A 13,203-nucleotide genomic window follows, 5' to 3' on the forward strand; every position below is an offset into this window, starting at 1 on the left:
TACAACATTATAGTTAAAAAGATTACTTGAAGATCATATTACAAAATACACCTCCCCCATACAGACAATATAGCCTATAGCTTACAATCTTTCTAATTATATTTAGAATTTCAAGCTCAAAATTTAGGTTTAAAAATAAAGCACAAGTCACATCTCAAGATACTACTTTAAGCTAGGAACTCATTAGATGTTACCTCCTTCGACCAGAAAGCAATTCTGCCAGATCAGTTCTGCTGATGAAGAGGAAACATTCACGATCCGCCGGCTCTCAGCCAAGAGCTCTGTATTTTACTTGTCGATATTGTCTTGCATTTCCATTTACAGGACTAATATCCAGATGGCACCCCAAGTTATTCAACCAATCTTGTCTCAAAACCTGTCTCTAGTTACCATAAGTAGAAAATTCTTAAATAAATACAGAAGTCTGGTCTCAACAACAAAATGTGGGGTTTTTTATAACATTGTGATGACGTTAAATGGAAAGTCCGCAAGGCAAACTCAACAAGTAGGTGACAGTGAAGTCACCTGCATGTGATGAAAGCAAATTCAGAATCTTCAGTGTTATTATGTAATACTCATTAAGCCTCACACATTAAACAAATGCACATGCAAGATAATAAATGAAGTGGCAAACATTTTTAAATAACATCTTTAATTAAAGTTTTTGCAAAGGCAAAATATTAAACTTAAAATAGGTCTTAGTACATCAAAATACTAAGTTCTCTAATCGTATTCCAAGCATGGCCTTTGAAACATAATATCCTGTATATCACAGAGGAGCAACCTTGATCTGCAATTGTACAGAATGAATTTTACAAACATAATAAATATATTTACCCCCTCACACATAACAGTATATGTACAACAGCAGTTGACAATAGTAGCTCAGAACAGCAAAAAAGGATATTCCCCCACTCCGTAATCTATTGGTACCCTATGCACTCTGGAACGTGTCTCACTGGATGACTGTACATATAGCTAACCCAAGGTACTTCTTCCTGTTAAAAAAGCTCTTTTTGTTCCACAATGTCTAATCCACCAAATAATAATTGAAAGACACACTGCACGAACTGCCTGAAAAAAGCACACAAGAGGGAAACCAACAGACTGGGTTTTACACATTTCCCAACCTACCACAGCAATGGGAAAACGAGACTTTAAATGCCAGACACCAATACGTAACAAAGTGCAGGTTTCTATCTCTTGTATAGTCACTGATCTCAAAGTCTGAAAAGACCTCGAATTTTGGCGGGGGGTGGGTGGGCGGGGGGCACACAACAAACCCCACGATGCTGTGTAAGGCAGCCCAGTGTCAGCCCAGTGTGCGTTATCCTAAAGCCACTGTTCACTTCCTGGACATCTTATTGCATTCTATTAAGGAAGCTTTTGCTTTGGGGGGGCTCTACTGTGTTTAAAGGAACTTTGACAAATTGAAGAGACTGAATCAAAATGAACTTTCATTAACAAGGTCCCTAACTCCTTCACTGGAATTCAGAAATTTTAGTCTGGTAGTGTTATGTGGTGACATAATTACTGCTAACTGTCAAACAGTGGAATTATTTTCACAGACTCTATGAAGTTTACTTTAACACTCCTAATTGTGCAGCAGAAATAGAAAAAACATTTATAAAAAAACCAATCTGTTACATGACACAACATGTTCTTTGCTCTTTCTAGAAACTGTGCTTCAGAATCATGTATCATATTCTCGGAAATAAACTCTGACCACAATTATCACTTTAAATCGTATTTAGGAAACCAAATGATGTTTAAATGCAACTTGTGAGTACAATGAAGGAACAAAGAGTATGAAGCCTCAAAGAAATCTTCTCGCTAACCAGCAACTGAGGGGGGAATAAAAACATATTTTATTTAAATAGTCCAATATAAAGTTCCTTATGTGACTAAACTCTCTATTATCTCCTTAACAGAAAACATTTCAATTTGTTTTCAACTTAGATGTTTTAAAATGATTGCACACACTAAAACCCAACAGAATTAGAGCAAAAAAAGTTGCTTTTGTGATTGAAGCACTGCAGGAAATTTACTCTCTCAGGAATCAAAAAAAAAAAGTATTGTCATACTGGCAAAACAGGTATTCTGCAAACTGAAAAGGCACAAGACTCCCAATTTTGCCCAGTTGCTCTACAAGTTTCCATCAGCCATCGTGGTTATAATTCTGAAGTTATCTGTCCCCATTTTGTCCATCATAAAAAGGTGCTCCATTATCTGTGCAAATTTTAACATAAGCCCTCTTGAAATCATTGTTTCCATAATACTGAACTATTTAAACGGGGGGCGGGGGGGAACCCAACAAAAAAGACGTATTTCCAAGGGGGGGGGTGGAAATCATTTATGAGCTATGAACATGGGAATCCCTTGCCCTCTGAAAGGAATGGTTTCTTTGGAACCTAACAAAATGGTCTGTTCAGTTACATTGTTAAAACCATGATTAAAAATTCAAGTACAATAATAAAATTAAGCAAACTACATTCTTACAGCAAGCTGCTACAATAAAATGAAATTAAAACATGCTTTTTGATTTAAAAAAAGGAACACTTGATGTAGCAATAAGAGCACAGTTTGGTATGTTCATGTTTGACTGGCTTTCCAAAAACTTCACAGGTATTTGTATTTCAAGACAAAACTTCTTATGTGAAAAGCATACCATACAATTAGCCTGCAAGAGACTGTGCAAGTTCAGAAAGCTTCTAACATCCTTCAGAACCGGCTAAGCTTAAGTCACCTTTAAAGTTCTGCTATCCTTTAAAAATAAATAAAAAGGCTATGCAGCTTCTAGTATATGTATGTGGGTGAAAAAAATCACTAAGATGTATGAAAACAAAGTGTTGTACAAGTAATCTGGGTTCCAGTGGTATAAACAGGAATCTATACCTAAAGGGATTTTTTTTTTTCCTTTTATCGGTTTGGTTGTGTAGCGTTACGGGAATTTCTCTGAAGTCCACTACTTAAGACTTACTGGTAACAGACACGGAAAAGGTGAGGGAAGGATTAAGTTGGTACATTATTGATTTCATTACAGTTGTACATAGAAGTGTCAACAGTGGCAAAAAAAGTAAAAATAAAATATCTGCTTTGTTCAGAAGAAAGCAAACACCGATCAGTTTGAGGTACTTTGAAGCTCCAAGCCAAAAATGCACTCTAAATGATGATTCCATTGCTTAAGAATGAATTAGAAGAAACATCAATTAACTTTTCTTAAAGCTTATGTATGTAGATGGCTTATGAACAACCATACGGCTCTAGACATAGCCTACAGGCAGTTTTAGTCTGTATCAACGAGCACATGGGTGTACAAAATCACAGCAAAAAAACCCTCATTACAATGTGTTTTGAGTTTTGGAGCCAAGTAAATTAGAGAGAATAAAAATTATAGCAGTTGTTATATCTGCTAAAAATAAACTTGTGACTTTGTTAAATAATGTGACTTTGTTAAATAATGTTTAAGAAGTTTCATTCTCAAGCAAAAAAAGTTTATAAATCGGGGTTCAAATGCTTGCTTCTGAAAGTCTTCCCAATTTAGTTACAATTATCTTCACTGTGTCCTTTTTTCATCATCTTACCAAGCACCAAATGAAACAAATTCTTCTGAAATGGTGAGCCACATGAACATTCCTTCCTCAACAAAGTATAATGCCCATTCCCTCTCCTTGTTCAAAAGTAACTGCATTTCTGAAAGCAGGGCTTGCAAGAATAACCTATGCATGAAGAAAAGGTGTTTGTTCTCAGGAGAGGAAGGGAAGGAGCAGGGAGCAACCTTGTCGCTTTTCATAGAAAAAAAAAAAAAAACAACAAAAAAAAACAATCCACCACAAAACCACACCTCTGGAAAAGGCAAGTGAAAATGTGACTACACAAGGTTTAGTGCATCTGACTGCTTATCTTCTGTTACCAAGACAGTCTAAAAATGCTCTAACAAAATTTGTGTTCTCAAAGCTGTGCAGCTCTCTTCATGAAATTACATGCCACCTGGAAACTTTAGAGAGATTAACTGCTGCAGTAACTGTTTAATAATGCAGATATTTGATTAACAGAGTTGCAGCTAGGATGTTAGAATTCTTATTAGATTTTCTATATTAAAAATGTAGTCATTCTTGTGGTCTGTTGAATTATTTGTGAATGTCTGGACTACACATGTAGTAGAAGACAGGTGAAGCAATGCATCTATTATGCCATTACCTACACATTTGATTCAAAAGGTCTCTGAAGCCTTTAAAAAAAATTAAAAAAAAAAAAATCAATGAAACCTATATTATTCATTTCAGTTCAGTGATGCTGAACCACCACCAAACAGCAAGACTATAATTAAGAATCTGACTTTTGTAGGGAGGAGCTACAGGTGCTTAGTATTTAAAAAAAGCAGCCCTAAATAAAAGGTATCACTTACATGAAATTAAAATAATTTTGAAATATAAATGATCATTTTACCACTTTGTAACTGCTAGGAACAACAACCTGTTTATGGGGAACTGAATTGAAAACAACAAATAGATATAATAATTAATGAGCATATCAGAATTAAAAATATTTTCCTTATACAAGTTATTTAAAATTTAACACCTTAATTCTTACCCTTCTGTACAAAGCTTGCACGCAGTTTAAGTAACATTCTGACCATCCTCACTACCAAAAGGAAGTGTTCAAAGCAAAGATTTGTACACACAATAAGCATTTTCAGATTAATAATCTATCAAAGGGAAGAGTTCCTTCAATCAGTGGAAGAAGTATTTTAAAATCTTAAATCAAGGGAAGGAGGGGGGAGGGGGCAGGAAACGAAGCCTTACATGCTAAATACCAGCTGTAGGTACCTGTATGTAGAATTCATAATTAAGGTATTCCTAACACACAAAACCAGCTCCCAGACAATGCTATAGCTGCTACAGTCCATGGCTTGCTCATCTGAAGTAGTGTCTTTGTTGCCATATTTTACCTTTGTTCCAATACTTTTGTTTATTTCTTATTTCTCATGTGCAGATACACATTTTGGTTGGAGTATACGTCCAAGTCTCAGCCTTTCCTGCTTTTGATTTTTTTTCCTTTTACAGGGAGTTTTTTTGTTTTGTTTTGTCTCTTAATTAAAACTTCACCATTCTGCGTCCCCAATGGCTTTGGAAAATACATAATCTCTTCCATTAAGATTCATGATGCCGTCTTTGAGATGAAATTTCCATTTGTTTTTACTTCTATGGATCTAAAAACAGGAAAAAAAAGTTGAATTATTACTCTGCACCAAAAGCAGGTAATAATGCATAAATAAATTAAGGGCAAGAAAAAAATGAAAATAACTATTAGACATATGTTACTAACTTACTACAAATATATTGAAAATCAGTTCTGTGTTTAGCTACGAAAAACAAAAACTAATTATGCATATAACAGTATTTTCTGATTTCATTTTTTAAACCAGGGACAGCAACTGTCACAAAACCATGCAAGCACAGAGGCACTCCAAAACCCAAAGCATATAGCACATTTCTAAAGGTGGTTGGAAAGGAAGAGTAAGAGCAATATATCCACCTGTGCTACTTTAAGTTGACTAAATTATCTTTGATTACAACAGCCACGAAACTCCACTTCAAAGACAGAAATCCCCGTTTCAACCACTGTAACAGAAAGACTAACGTTTTAAACCAGCCCTGAAAGGGTCAAACACTAAGTTTTATTATTTGCATCTCTTGTCTAAACTACATTCTGCATGAAAACTAGTCCGATTATGTTGTGCATAGATAGAAAGCAGGCCCATTCAACTTTCTACTTTCAGTATTAGAGTTTGACTCTGGGCTTCCGAAAGTTAAGTTTTGCTTAAAAAGCAAGTGCATTATTTAGAAGTTTTTCAGTCTGAAAACCTCTGCGGTACAAAACACACAAGTTGATACAGAATATATGTACTATTCTTATATTCTGTAATTTCTCCTCGATGGTGAGTCACTGCGTATGACTTACATTTCATTTCTCATCATAAAGCGTCACGTGAGAAAAGTAACATTCTCCAGTACTGGGCATGATGGCATGAAGCTTCAATTTTAAACTACAGCCTTCCCAGTTAAAACACTGGCCCTTTTAAGGCTTTGTATAAAATTTTTAATATGCATCTGGGAGATCTGTCCAGCTATTCGCAACAACCCAAGAAATACTAGGAGGGGAAAAAAAAGCAAAACACACAAACAACCCAACAACAACATCAAAACCCCAAACACACAAACAACCCAACAACAACATCAAAACCCCAAACACAATTCATTCCATTCTTGCTCCCCAGCGAGTCCATATTACGGGAGCCTGTGACATAACGGATCTTCAGCTTAAACGGATGTTTCCGTTGACACAGGATAAGACAAAGAATAAACCAACACTTTTATTCATATTCTCTTTAAAAAAATATTTCATACAGAAATAACTCTTCTCTCTTCATGCTCATTCCCAAACAAATACTACCTGACTACAGGAAGGGAGGTTCATCAATGTGGTGAAGAACATCAGAGGAGACACAAGGACGAGAAGTAGTTGTAGTATCGGAACACTTCAATTGTCTTACGCCTACTGAGTAAACATCAATGTGCAGCACTGAGGCTGGTTTAGATACTATACCGTCAAGTCCTACTTCACGAAGAAGCTAAGCCAGGAAGCCACAAAACACACAATCCTTTTCTTGGTCCAAGACAGCGTGCAGAGCTTAAGTTAGAAAATATCACCAGAACTAATAGCAGCCACGCAAGACAAACATTTTCCCAGGGGTAATAAAAAGTCAATAAATCCCCTAGCAGAGCATTTAACTAAATTTATGTTCTTATGTTTAAAACTAAAGGAAACTGAACAAAATTCAGTCTAAAGGTAGAGGAGTAAATTTTGGAAAAAAAAAAAACCACCACACAAACACAAAACAAAAAACCCCCGCATACTCTAAGCACAGAGTAGATAAATTACCTGCCACCTATCAAAAAAGGCATCAGAAAAAACAAGAGACCACAAGTACAATTAAGCAGCAGGACAAGAAGATATTCAAAGAAAGCAAAGATCTTTCAGAAAGCTGAAAAGCTGTCCAAAAGAGAAAAGATTATCATAAACTTCTGCAGATAAACCATAAAAAATGTAATTAGGTGATCTAAAAAAAACTTAAGAAAATTTTACAAAATTCATAAAATCAAGGAGGCCCCATTGCAACTTTTTCAATTTCCATCAGGAATTCTCATCATCTACTATTAGTGCTGTAGAAGCAAACAACAAAGCAGCACCAGAACAGACATGACCACAGTACTCCATCCATTATTAGTACTATTGTTTGGTCTGTGCTCACTAAGCTAAGCAGTCTTAGGACTGTTCTGCTGCAGTCTATTCTTGCAACAATAAATAAATGAACAAGGAAATGTCTGGCTTAGATATTCTACTTGCCCTTCCAAATGGCATTCAACAAAAATCCCTCACCAGAAGCATCTGAGCTGCCATGAGGTAAGAGGGAAGGTCCTCAGATGAATAAATAACCGAATAAAGATGGGAGAACAAGGGTGAGAGCACCATTTTTACAGTGGAATGACATTATTCCTGAAGAGATTTGTGCTGGCTCGAGTCTGCATGGTTTAAGAATTCACTAATCATCTGGAAAATGACAAAACATCACCGATGATACAAAAGAACAGTTACTGAAGAGCTGCAGAACGGTATTTCTGCCCTAACTCATTGTGTAATAAAACAATGGCGACATTCAATGTATATGAAGGTAATAACGACAGAAAAAACAATTCCAAGTTATACGGATACAAAAAATGATGGGTTTGAGATGACAATTCCAAGTCATGAATGAGATCTCAATGTCCTAAGACTTTTCCATGAGAACATCAGCTCTGTGTTCAGTGGGGTCAAAAGCACACATGAACTATTGCCGAACATTGTTACATCACTTAATAAATTGAAGGTTCACCTGTGTTATGAATAGCTCTGATCCTCTCTCAAACTTATCTACCTGTATTCAAATAAGATACAGAAGAATAAAACAGATCTGGAGAATGAAAGTAAGAATAATCAGATGTTTGGACACAAATAACAACCAAGCAAAGTGTAGCTCTAATTTTAAAGACATGACTAAGGAAGGTTATGATGGTCTGCAATATCATGAAAGGCACCAAGCAAGCAAAGAGAAAACACTCTTCTAAATAAAGAACCAGCAGGTATCATATGAAACTAGTGGGTTAAAACCTAGGTAATTCTCCACACAGCACATAATACAATTATGAAACTTATTGTCATAAGACAAAGTTTATAAGGATTCAAAAAATAATCACATTAATTTCTGACAAATCAAGGAAAAAAATCCTCTGCCAGGTATTTGACACAAAGGCACTATCTCTCCCTTAAGAGACAGCTCTACTTGAGCATCGCTACCTGTTTGGCTTTGTCTCACTGTTCCAGAGGCACCCACCGGCAGCTGATTCAGGATACTGGCAGAGAGAACTCTGCTCAGAACAGCTGAGCTGATCCTGTGTCTTTTATGGGGACAAACTGAACAGCGATTGTCTGATAAGTGAAGTAGTCACTGATGAAGAGCGCATGGCACTAGAGGTTAACGATGGACACTGCTCCACACCACATTCTTAACTTCTAAGGGGGTGAAGATTTCAGAGTAGTTCCTGTTGCTCAACTTCAGCAGCTCCCAAAAAGCTTTTCTGACTGTTCCAAGATCCCTCGCTACCCTCACGAATTGCCTCCAAACTAACAGCTTTGGAGAGGTGCAACGAGCGGCAGCTCTGACTCAGCGGGGGCGGAGTAGAGTGTGACAGCGGCAGCTGAAAAGCCGGTGTGCCCGCCATTTCGGTGAAGCTACTGAAGGTGAAGGGCTCTGGAGCAGAGGCTCGCGCCGAGGGACCCTTTCTCCAGTGGCAAAACGGCAGCGGCGAGGCGGCAAAAAGCGCCGAGAGAGGAGACACCCCCTCACCCCCACCCCGAGCGGGAAAGCGGGAGGGGCCAACGAGCGGCAGCTCTGACTCAAGGGGGAGGAGTCGAGTGTGACAGCGGCCAAACCCCCTCACGGATAAGAGCAGCCCCAGGGAGCGCGGGCGATCAGGAGCGCGAGCGAACAAAGGCGCGCGGCGTGGCAGTGTGCGCGGGCAGGGCGAGCGAGCAGAGTGCAGCCGCCGCTCCTGGCAACTCAAGTAGTGGGTGGGCATCGCCCATCCAGGAGATATTCTAGCCATGGTTACCACCCGTGGTAAAGCTCTTGCTAGAAGGAGTGTGGGGACCCAGACGGAGGCCCCACGCAAGAACGCAGGTGCCCAGGTCTCTGGCTGCAGGGAGTGCCTGAGCCTGGCGCTCGTACCGGAGGACAGCAGAGACAACTGCTGCGTTCGGTGCGAGCAGGTGAATGATCTGCTCAGCCTGGTGGCAGAGCTGAAAGAGGAAGTGGAGAGGTTGAGGAGCACCCGGGAGTGTGAGAGAGAGATCGACTGGTGGAGCAGCTCCCTGCCCTCCCTGAGGCAGAGGCAGCAGGAGGCGGCTCCACGAAAAGCAGAGAACCCCCTACCCTCTTGCCACCGAGCAGAAAGAGGGGGCCTAAGAGATAGGGGGAATGGAAACGGGTCCCTGCTCGGGGTGGCAAGCGAATCCCCACCGGCCTCCCTCACCTGCCCAGTTGCCCTTAAGCAACAGATATGGGGCTCTGGAATGTGAGGGACCGGCCACAGAGGATGTGGGTGAAGGTGAAGCTCCATCCAGGAGGTTGCCTAGGACCAGTCAGACAGCCCCATGCATTATGACTGCCTCAGCTAAGGAAAAAAAGGAGGGTAATTGTCATTGGTGATTCCCTTCTGAGGGGAACAGAGGGTGCGATCTACTGACCAGACCCATCCCACAGGGAAGTCTGCTGCCTCCCTGGGGCCCGGGTTAGAGATTTTGCTAGGAAACTCCCTGGTCTGGTGCAGCCTTCTGATTATTACCCCCTCTTGGTAATGCAGGTTGGCAGGGACGAGATCGCAGAGAGAAGTCCCAAGGCCATCAAAAGGGACTTCAGGGCACTGGGGCGATTGGTTGAGGGATCAGGGGCGCAGGTGGTGTTTTCCTCCATCCCATCAGTGGCAGGGGACAGCACTGAAAGGGGCAGGAAAACTCACCTGGTTAACAGGTGGCTCAGGGACTGGTGCCATCAGTCAAATTTTAGCTTCTTTGATCATGGGGAGGTATACACAGCACCGGGCCTGCTGGCGACAGACGGAGTACAGCTATCTCAAAGGGGAAAAAGGATTCTTGACCACGAGCTGGCAGGGCTCATTGAGAGGGCTTTAAACTAGGTTCAAAGGGGGAAGGGGACATCGCCCAGCTCACTAGGGATGAGCATAGGCTTGGCGTGCCAAGGCCAGGGGTGAGATTGACAGCCCAGCTCAAGTGTGTCTATACCAACACACGTAGCATGGGCAATAAACAGGAGGAGCTGGAAGCCATTATACAGCAGGACGGCTACGACTTGGTCGCCATCACAGAAACATGGTGGGACAACTCGCATGACTGGCATGCTGTCATGGATGGCTACAGACTCTTTAGGAAAGACAGACCAACAAGGAGAGGTGGTGGAGTTGCTCTATATATGAGGGAGCAAGTAGAATGCATTGAGCTTGGCCTGGGGGCAAATGAGGAACAAGTTGAGAGTTTGTGGGTTAGAATTAAGGGACAGGCTCATAAGGGTGACTTTACTGTGGGTGTGTACTACAGGCCACCTGACCAGGAGGAGGAAATTGATGACACCTTCTACAGGCAGCTGCAAGCAGCCTCACAGTCACAGGCCCTGGTTCTCATGGGGGACTTCAACCACCCTGACATCAGCTGGGAAGACCATACAGCTAGGCAGGCGCAATCCAGGAGGTTCCTACAGAGCATCGATGATAACTTTCTGATGCAAGTGGTGGAGGAACCAACAAGGAAAGGCGCGCTGCTGGACCTTGTGTTAACAAACAAGGAGGGACTGGTGGAGGATGTGAAGGTTGCAGGTAGACTCGGCTGCAGTGACCATGAAATGGTCGAGTTCAGGATCCTGCGTGGAGGAAGCAGGGCGATAAGCAGGATCAAAACCTTGGACCTCAGGAGGGCTGACTTTGGCCTCTTCAAGGAGCTACTGGGAGGAATCCCGTGGGCCAGGGCTCTCGAACGCAGTGGGGTCCAAGAGTGCTGGTCGCTCTTTAAACATCACTTCCTCCATGCACAGGAGCAATGCATCCCCCTGAGACAGAAATCGAGCAAAGGAGGCAGGAGACCTGCATGGTTAAACAAGGAGCTTCTAGCTGAGATCAGGTGGAAGAGAAAGGTCCATGGAATGTGGAAAGAGGGGCTGGCCACTTGGGAAGAGTACAGGAATGTGGTCAGAGCGTGCAGGGATGCGACGAGGAAGGCCAAGGCCCACCTGGAATTGAAGCTGGCAAGGGATGTCAAAAACACAACTAGAAGGGCTTCTTCAACTACATCAGCAGCAAAAGGAAGGCTAGGGACAAAGTGGGGCCGCTGCTGAATGAGGCGGGTGTCCTGGTGACGGAGGATGCGGAGAAGGCAGAGCTACTGAATGCCTTCTTTGCTTCAGTCTTCAGTGCCAAGGCAGGACCCCAGGAATCCCAGGCCCTGGAGGTAAGAGGAGAAGCCCACAGAGAGGATGACTTTCCCTTGGTCGAGGAGGACTGTGTGAGGGATCACTTAAGCGATCTGGACGTCCACAAATCCATGGGCCAAGATGGAATGCACCCACGAGTGCTGAGGGAGCTGGCGGATGTCATTGCTGAGCCACTCTCCATCATCTTTGAGAGGTCCTGGAGGACAGGAGAGGTGCCCGAGGACTGGAGAAAGGCCAATGTCACTCCAGTCTTCAAAAAGGGCAAGAAGGAGGACCCAGAGAACTACAGGCCGGTCAGCCTCACCTCCATCCCGGGAAAGGTGATGGAGCATCTTATCCTGGAGGTCATCAACAAGCAAGTGGAGGAAAAGCAGGTTATCAGGAGTAGTCAGCATGGATTCACCAAGGGGAAATCATGCCTGACCAATCTAATAGCTTTCTATGATGGCATGACTGGCTGGGTAGATGAAGGGAGAGCAGTGGATGTTGTCTACCTTGACTTCAGCAAGGCTTTTGACACAGTCTCCCGTAACATCCTCCTAGGGAAGCTCAGGAAGTATGGGCTGGATGAGTGCTCCGTGAGGTGGATTGAGAACTGGCTGAATGGCAGAACTCAGAGGGTTGTCATCAGCGGCGCTGAGTCTAGTTGGAGGCTGGTAACAAGTGGTGTCCCTCAGGGGTCAGTACTGGGCACAGCCTTGTTTAACTTCTTCATCAACGACCTGGATGAAGAGTTAGAATGTACCCTCAGCAAGTTTGCTGATGACAGAACTGGGAGGTGTGGTAGATACACCAGAAGGCTGTGCTGCCATTCAGCGTGACCTGCACAGGCTGGAAAGCTGGGCAGAGAGGAACCTGATGAGGTTCAACAAAGGCAAATGCAGGGTCCTGCACCTGGGGAGGAACAACCTCATGCACCAGTACAGGCTTGGGGTGGACCTGCTAGAGAGGAGCTCTGCGGAGAGGGACCTGGGTGTCCTGGTGGACGACAGGTTAACCATGAGCCAGCAGTGTGCCCTGGCTGCCAAGAAAGCCAATGGGATCCTGGGGTGCATCAAGAAGAGTGTGGCCAGCAGAACGAGGGAGGTTCTCCTTCCCCTCTACACTGCCCTGGTGAGGCCCCATCTGGAGTACTGTGTCCAGTTCTGGGCTCCCCAGTTCAAGAAAGATGAAGAGCTACTGGAGAGAGTCCAGCGGAGGGCTATGAGGATGGTGAGGGGATTGGAGCATCTGTCCTACGAGGAGAGGCTGAGGGAGCTGGGCTTGTTCAGCCTGAAGAAGAGAAGGCTGAGAGGGGACCAAATATATGCTTATAAATATCTCAAGGGTGGGTGTCAGGAGGATGGGGCCAGACTCTTTTCCATGGTGCCCAGCGACAGGACAAGGGGCAATGGGCACAAAATGAAGCACAGGAAGTTCCGTCTGAACATGAGGAAGAACTTCTTCCCTCTGAGGGTGACGGAGCACTGGAACAGGCTGCCCAGGGAGGCTGTGGAGTCTCCTTCTCTGGAGATATTCAAGACCCACCTGGACAAGGTCCTGTGCAGCCTGCTGTAGGTGACCCTGCTTCAGCAGGAGGGTTGGACTAGATGACCCACAGAGGT

General features: G+C 43.0%; 1 protein-coding gene across 1 annotated transcript in view; it reads right to left on the reverse strand.

Moving 5' to 3' along the window:
* Positions 1 to 633: 633 nt before the first annotated feature.
* The window catches only part of GTF2A1 (general transcription factor IIA subunit 1), a 33,056-nt gene continuing 20,486 nt past the window's right edge, over positions 634 to 13,203 (reverse strand). Inside the window, exon 9 of the mRNA XM_075425867.1 lies at positions 634 to 5,212. Within this exon, the coding sequence (XP_075281982.1) occupies positions 5,105 to 5,212 (108 nt within the window). The 3' untranslated portion in view covers positions 634 to 5,104. The remainder of the gene's footprint in view (positions 5,213 to 13,203) is intronic.

The sequence above is a fragment of the Opisthocomus hoazin genome, chromosome 7 (genome assembly GCF_030867145.1).
Source record: "Opisthocomus hoazin isolate bOpiHoa1 chromosome 7, bOpiHoa1.hap1, whole genome shotgun sequence".
In the NCBI taxonomy this organism is placed as follows: Eukaryota; Metazoa; Chordata; class Aves; order Opisthocomiformes; family Opisthocomidae; genus Opisthocomus; species Opisthocomus hoazin.